We start from the raw sequence: 7,348 nt of genomic DNA on the forward strand, positions 1-7,348 counted from the left end.
TGCTAAAAGGACGTGAATCTATTGGTTCTACAACTACTGCTAAGCATGAAATCCGGTGAACCGGATGAACTCCAAAGAACGCCTTAAAAACCTAATGGAGGGAATGCTACTTACCAGATCCAAGGAGGAGAGCGTTTCAAGGTGTTGTGCTACCGGAGAAGACCGCGGGCGAAGTGGACAAGCTGCGGTGATGACGACAGCGCGACCAAGCCACTTCTTGCAGTTTGGACTCCAGCGAGCTCGAGCGATGGATGCGCTAGACGGAGGGCGAGAGGAAGAAGATGGCAGAAAAATAAGAAAGGGGACTGAGAGGTCTATTTATAAGGGAGGAGGGCCTAAAATGGCATGGCGAAAATATAGGATGTTATAGTGCTTAGCGGTTGCAAAGTTGCCTCGATTTATGTGCCTGACTAGATTTGGCGACTCTTAAAAAATATTATCTATAATGACATGTCCACATCAGTGGTCAGCAGGATGACATCATTATGGAAGTGGTTGAAAAAGAAGCTAAGTATTAGACGAGGGAAATGAGCCGGCACACTACTGATCCTGAAGAAGCATCAACAACAAAGAGAAGAGAAATACGAGCTTGAGAACAAAGCCCAAAGTTAAGTTTCAAGTTTTAGGTTTTCCAATCATATTTAAGATGGAGTTTAACATGTGTAAACCCAAGCTAAACCGGGGGCTAATGTTGGGGATATACCCCACATGATAACCCGCCAGGAAGTTAACCCGGTTGTCAAGGTAGCAGCTCAAGGCTTGATCAACCGCAAGCCTTAGAGGTCCAGAAGCCCAGGTCCATGAAGGAGGATTATGCAAGAAGGCTGGCTCATGGGCCTGTACTTGGCAGGCCATCTCATAAAAGGAAAGCGTCACACGTTTACCATACTTGATAGACAAGATGAGTAGGAATTAACTGGGTTACGGGCTGTAGTACGACGCGGACTCTGTTATAACTCAGGGCCTCTACCTATATACAAAGGGGAGCCCCTAAGGTAGGAAGGACAAGTTAGAAATCCTCGAGACCTAGGTTAGAGATTCTGCATCCTTGTAATCGAGATCATCATCAATAACACAAAAGCAGGACTTCGGCTTTTACCTCCATCGGAGGGGCTGAAACTGGGTAAACCCTTGTCTCTCGTTCTCGATCAACCCCATCCAAGTAACCACCTAGTTGCGATGGCTCCTAGACTTAGTCCTATCGCTAGGACATCTGCCGTGACAAAACCATGATAGCATGCTTGACGCTTGCCAGCCCGAATTAGAAGATTTGTTGCATCTGATTGTAGTTCTGGATGGGTGTGTTAAGGAACTCAGCGTCTTTGGTGTGGTCCTAAGAAATAAACACAAACATTGTTAGTTATGAGCAAGCAATGGTTGCTAGTGCGAAAAACAAGGGCGTGTGAGCTAACCGCGACATGGCTAGTGTGATGATGTGCCTCCAAAATGACAGAGGAAGTGTTATGATACCACGAGGCACTGCTAAGGTATCTTAGCTTGGACACTTGGATCCATCGAGCTCTCCGCTTCATGAGGTGGTTGTACACCTGGGTGGCAGTCACCTCCTAGCCAGAGAAGTCGAAAATACGCTTTGCAACGGTGTTCAAGTGCACCTCCTTGAAGCCCTTGTCAGTCATATCCCCACTAGAGATGATCTCATACATCTTGTTCAGCACGAACGTGGACATGAACGGCTGACACTTCATGTTGTTCCCCTACCATCATTATTTTTCTTTGTGGTTGCCATCAGTGTAGCGGCAACAGCAACAACAACTGGCTCGACGAGCAGAACTAACACAAAACGAGAACCACCGGCTGAAACCTCGGACACCTCTGAATCAGCAAGCATGTGCTCGTCAAGGAGGGTGTGGGGGTCCTCGACATAGGACACACCGAACTGGCTATCAGACATGACAAGGGTCTGACTAAGCTCTTCCGTCTGCATGATCATGTTCTACAATCATAGCACACACTGAGAGTAAGCATAGCACACACAGTACCGGGCGACCTATCGAAAGGAGGAGCATACATCACAACTAGCTATGCATCCATTACGCTCATCACTATCATACTACTCTAGCATGCTAGAATTCCACCACCAATAGCTACCACAACATCAGAATCTACCATCTGCTCACCGATCGACGCACGAATCAACCCTATCACATGCTTGCATATCAAACCCTACCACTACATGCTCTTAGATCTAGCTGCAACGAACACATGAAAATGGGTGATTGAACTCACAGATGTCATGGTGCAGCTCGATGGGACAGGGAAACGGTTGGAGAAGTTGAGGACAGAAGTCGTCGCCACCGTGGGCCGCCGAATGGTAAAGGTGCGTCGTTCACCTGCTCGTCGACGTCGATGCGCAACGACGGGAAAGCTCAAAAGGGAGGAGAAGGATGACATGAGTTTGGGTGGTGAGGAGAAGGGGGCTAAATAGCTGCCGAATCGGAGGGAGTTGAGCCGAAATCTTCCCACCGATTTTTCAAAGACACGCGTGAGCTGGTGTCACCTTCGTGATCGCACGAGCTCAGCGCCACGTTCCCCTTCCCTGCTTCGGCTGAGTATGGCTTTCGAAAAACTGTCGATTCGGATGTTGCAGTTGGGCCTGGTTCGTAGGTGTTTTAAATTTCATGCAATGCAGACCAAACATTATAACACACCCTCAAGTTTTTTTTGTTTTTTGTTTTTGATAACAAACACACCCTCAAGTTCTGCTGCCTGTCTGCCCTCTGGTCACCCCAGCCCGGCCTCCACAGCGCCCAACTCGATAACCTCACGAGCCCACGACGCGCACGCCCCGCACTCGCACGCGCCCACGCCTCGCACCCGCCCACGCCATCCAAGGCAACGGCCGGCCAGGAGCGCCATGGAGGCCGACGCGGCGACCCCGTCGCCACCGGGGTCGAGGAAGCGCTCGTCTCGCCCCAGGCCCCGGCCGGACGACGGCCGCCCGGAGCCCTACCCTAGCCCCCGCGGCTCCCCCGCCCGCAGGAGCGAGCGCACGCGCAGGCCCCGCGCGCCCCCGGGCTCCGACGCGGTGACCGCGCCCGCCGAGCGCAGGGCCCGCGCGCCACCCCAGGACTCCTCGCCCTCGCCCGCCATGCGCAGGCCCGTCCGCGCGTTCCAGGAGGCCGCCGCGCTGGCCGCGCTCGCCGCGAGCGCGCCCGCCGCGTCCTCCTCGGGCGCCAGATCCTACGGCGTGGTCTGGAGCGACGCCGACGAGGTCGCGCTCCTCAACGCGGCCGCCGCCTTCCGCGGCCGCCACGGCCGCGTCCCGGGCCTCCCGGACATGGGCGCGCTCTTCGACGCCATCAGGGGCTCCATCTCCCCGCACATCGACCAGCCCAAGGTGTACTACAAGCTGAAGCGGCTCAAGAGCAAGTTCGACCACGCCGTGCCGTCCGCGGTCGTCAGCCGGCACGAGCAGCGCCTGCGCGACCTCTGCAAGAAGGTCTGGGGCGCCAACTTCGACCTGGCTCCCGACGCGCCGGAGGACGAGGAGGACGAGGAGGACGAGGAGGAGCGCGGGCGCGGCACCGTCCCAGACGCGGCAGCCATGCTCCCGGTGGCCACCGAGGTGCTCGATGCGTACTGGAAGACGGATGGTCCCGCGCTGTCCGGCGTGTCCCTGGAGAAGGGGCTGTCAAAGCTAGCAACAGAAGACGCGAGATGGATCGAAGCCAAGTGGAGGCGGCAGCTGGATGCAGAAGTGCACTCGCAGATTAAGCGGCATGATCTGGCCAAGGAGGTCTACGGCCTGCTCCTTGAGGCCATTAAGGGCCTCGGCCCCTAGCTCGGGTATGACATGTTGCATCTGGTCTGCTAGTATGCTATTTGCTTCACCAGTTTAACAACTTCTTGCTGGGTAATCATCTTACAGCTGCTGTGCATTCTGTTATTCAGTGCCTGTTAGGGTCAATTACAGTAGATTCGCGTTGTAAAATTGCTTGGAAATCGAGTTTTCCAAATTAGCACATCAACTCAGTTGATGTGCGTTCTGTTATGTAAATGTCGCTATGAGAATATTTTGTCATAAATGGTAGTGCAGCAACTGTTATCCCGTCAGCTAGAAGGTGCTGTTAAATTCTGCAGTTATGCTCCCCTTCAGACTTCAGTGCGAACCAAGTAACATCTTGTTGGAAAAACTGCGAAAGATCTGAACTCGATCGTGCCAAAATAGCTTGGTTTCGGTTTGTTTGCACGACTAAGCCCAGATAATTGCATAACTTGGATCTTAGATTTAATTATTTATCTTGTACATTAGACTTGATGATGTCGGTTCTAAATTGCCAGCAACTCCTCAGTTCTTAGTTTTCCTGTACTGTAACCCTTAATTCGATATATCCATGCACACCCGATTCTCAAATACTCCCTCCGTTCCTAAATACTCTCCCTCTGTAAACTAATATAAGAGTCTAAATGCTCTTATATTAGTTTACAGAGGGAGTACAAGTCTTTCTAGAGGTTTCACTAAGGGACTACATACGGATGTATATAGACACACTTTAGAGTATAGATTCACTCATTTTGTTTTGTATGTAGTCCCCTTTTGGAATCTCTAAAAAGACTTATATTTAGGAACGGAGGGAGTACAAATGCATCGTACTTCAGCCATCTATTGAACACGTTACTAGTAAGTAAGAAGCCATGCATAGTTACTGATACAGCCAAGGCAGAAACAGTTTTGTTATAATTGTGCTTCTTCTATGCAATGATGCAGTACAATCTACTCTCTCCGTTTCTAAATATAAGACCCTCTAGAGATTTCAATATGGACTACATACGGATGTATATAGACCTATTCTAGAGTGTACATTCATTCATTTTGCTTGGTATGTAGTCCATAGTGAAATCTCTAAAAGGTCTTATATTTAGGAACGGAGGGAGTACACTGCAGCTGGTAATGTTGGTTTCATATTCCTGAGAGCACCTGAATCATCTAGAGGACACAGGCTATCTTGTCCCTACCACACTTGAAATTTCTCCTGAATATCTACACTGCGGAGTCATACTTATAGGAGTTCCATCTGTTTTATGACCGGCTGCAGGTTTACAGTAGTAAAGTTCATAGTAACATCCACAGTGAGCTTTCTTCCATTGTCTCACCTGCTGAGCAGTCAGCACCATTTGAATTTACCCATCTCTTCTTAAGTCTTTAGCGAGTGGTGTGAGCGTAGTGGCAACTCTCGTCTTGTAGAGAAGTGCTTATGCTGGTTGGCATATGCAGGTCCTTATTTTGAACTCCTTTTAGTGCAGTATTCCTGCTTTTCATAAAACAGTAACCATTGGTTTTCGTAACCCTTGTTGTCTACTGAAGATTTTCATTAGCTTTCGTAGACATTGCGGAAATATTACAACTAGTCACTAGAGCTTACGACATTGTCGAGGTTGTCCATGTCTGCCACGCAACTCTTAGAAAGAATCTGAGCATACTTTGTGTGACATATCTTCTTCCCTTGTTTGTATCCCCACTCATGTGTTCTAACAGAGCTTGGTTTTAACCAACACTCTTGCAGGTACAAGCTGATGAGGTGTGCTGAGCCGGCTCTACCATTCTTATAGAGGCTGTTTGAGTAGATCTGTATCCAGTTGCGGAGTTACAAGACCTTATCAGCGCCGACATGCTGTAGCTGCACAATCTGCATGTCTCTGATTGCTGCGCCTAGTGACTGTCACTTTGCTTTAGGTTCATAGAGGTGTTAGTTTTTTTGCTTTTCCTTTAGATTTAGACCATGGAAATGGTTCAGATGCTCAACCGATTTGTAAACTGTTTGTAACATCTGTATCCGTGATGTTTGGCCTGCATTTTCAACTGTAAGAATCCATCATATTTGATATTCATTGCTTGGTAGTGTGTTGAAAATTTGCTTAATTTGTGCTACTGAATTCCCAGTTCCACCATCTGTCATTAAAATTTTGATTATTTCCCATATGCCATTGGTGTTCAGAAGTCAGGCACTCTATGAGCCCCTGACCAGCAAGAACCAGAGAACAAATATAGAAGTTACAAATATACTCCCTCCGTTCCTAAATACTATAAGTCTTTTTAGAGATTTCACTAAGGCCTCATTTGGTTAAGCGGGATTGAGGAGGTTTTGAGAGGGAGGGATTCCAGGGGATTGGGTGAATCCCTTTGTTCCACCCAATCCTCTCAAATCCCCGGGGCTTTGCTTCCACTAGTCCTCCGAGGAGGGTTTTGAAACACATGGATAGGAAGGGATTGAAGGGGAACGGAGGGGATTGGGCTAAGCAAACCCCTCCTACCAAATGGGCGCCCGAGGATCTGTGGGGTTTCTGGGGCCCCCCGGGGATTTTCCTCTCAAACCCTCCCCAATCCCCCTTAACCAAACGAGGCCTAAGGGACTACATACGGAGCAAAATGAGCTAATATATATCTATATACATCCGTATGTAGTTTTCTAGTGGAAACTCTAAAAAGACTTATATTTAGGAACGGAGGGAGTAGAAGTTACAAACAGTTTGTAAAAACCAGAAGTTACAAACAGTTTGTAACTTGTTGCTGTGCTATTTTGCACGACACTGATCGCAAATTCCAGTGGGTTTTGCGAGCATTTTCAGTGGGAAAGCCTGATGATGATAAAGATTGTGCAAGCAGTAGGTAGCAACACAACAGTACAGATGACATTATATACCTGCATAAAACATAATCAGTTGGAGATTCTGCTGGTTTATGTGCACCCCTGCTCGTTATTGGTCCCAGGACTCAATTCACTTGGTTGGCCTGGAATGATGCTGCAATCTTCGTGACTGGCGAGTGTATGATGCTGCAATCCGCGCCCATTACGTTACGTGTTTTCTTCTTCTGAAATACATTTTGCAAATTACACCCAAAGTCATTTCACAAATACATGGGGCGCTAGATTTTTTTTCCCCAACAGATGTAAAAAAAAACACGACGTTCGATCCAACAGCCCCACTTATAACGGTCAGCACACAATCCGACACCTCAATAATGCAACCTGAGAAGCCATCAAAATTTACACGGACACTGACATTTTTTATGCGCGTCCTATTTTAATGTGAGCGTTGTTTTCTGTCTCCGACGCCTAGAAAATGAATGTTCTATTTTAGTGTTTTTGTTGGATCGCTGTTTTCTGTCTCCGATGCCTAGAACGCGCGGAGCAGCAGCACTAGTATATGCAGGCGCGCAATGATTTGGTCGGAGAAGACGCCGACGTGGAGAGAGAGGCGGTTGATTCCGGTGCGGTGGAGGGCGGAACGCTGACGTACCCCATGCAGCGGCCGGCACCATCCCTTACTGGCTGACAGCCCGACCCCACAGCCGACCCCAGGCCTTGCAACAGAGGCATGGCTTCCT

At 48.9% G+C, this 7,348-nt stretch overlaps 1 protein-coding gene across 1 annotated transcript; it reads left to right on the plus strand.

Moving 5' to 3' along the window:
- Positions 1-2,875: 2,875 nt before the first annotated feature.
- LOC123405738 lies at positions 2,876-5,872 on the plus strand. Its single transcript, XM_045099314.1, has 2 exons — positions 2,876-3,807; positions 5,526-5,872. The coding sequence occupies exon 1, from the start codon at positions 2,876-2,878 to the stop codon at positions 3,800-3,802; it is 927 nt and encodes a 308-aa protein (XP_044955249.1). The 3' UTR covers positions 3,803-3,807; positions 5,526-5,872.
- The last annotated feature ends 1,476 nt before the right edge of the window (positions 5,873-7,348 follow it).

Source organism: Hordeum vulgare, chromosome 6H (assembly GCF_904849725.1).
Source record: "Hordeum vulgare subsp. vulgare chromosome 6H, MorexV3_pseudomolecules_assembly, whole genome shotgun sequence".
Lineage (NCBI taxonomy): Eukaryota > Viridiplantae > Streptophyta > Magnoliopsida > Poales > Poaceae > Hordeum > Hordeum vulgare.

Coding starts and splice junctions, on each gene's coding strand:
- LOC123405738 (XM_045099314.1), top strand. CDS start 2,876: ATGGAGGCCGACGCGGCGACCCCGTCGCCACCGGGGTCGAGGAAGCGC.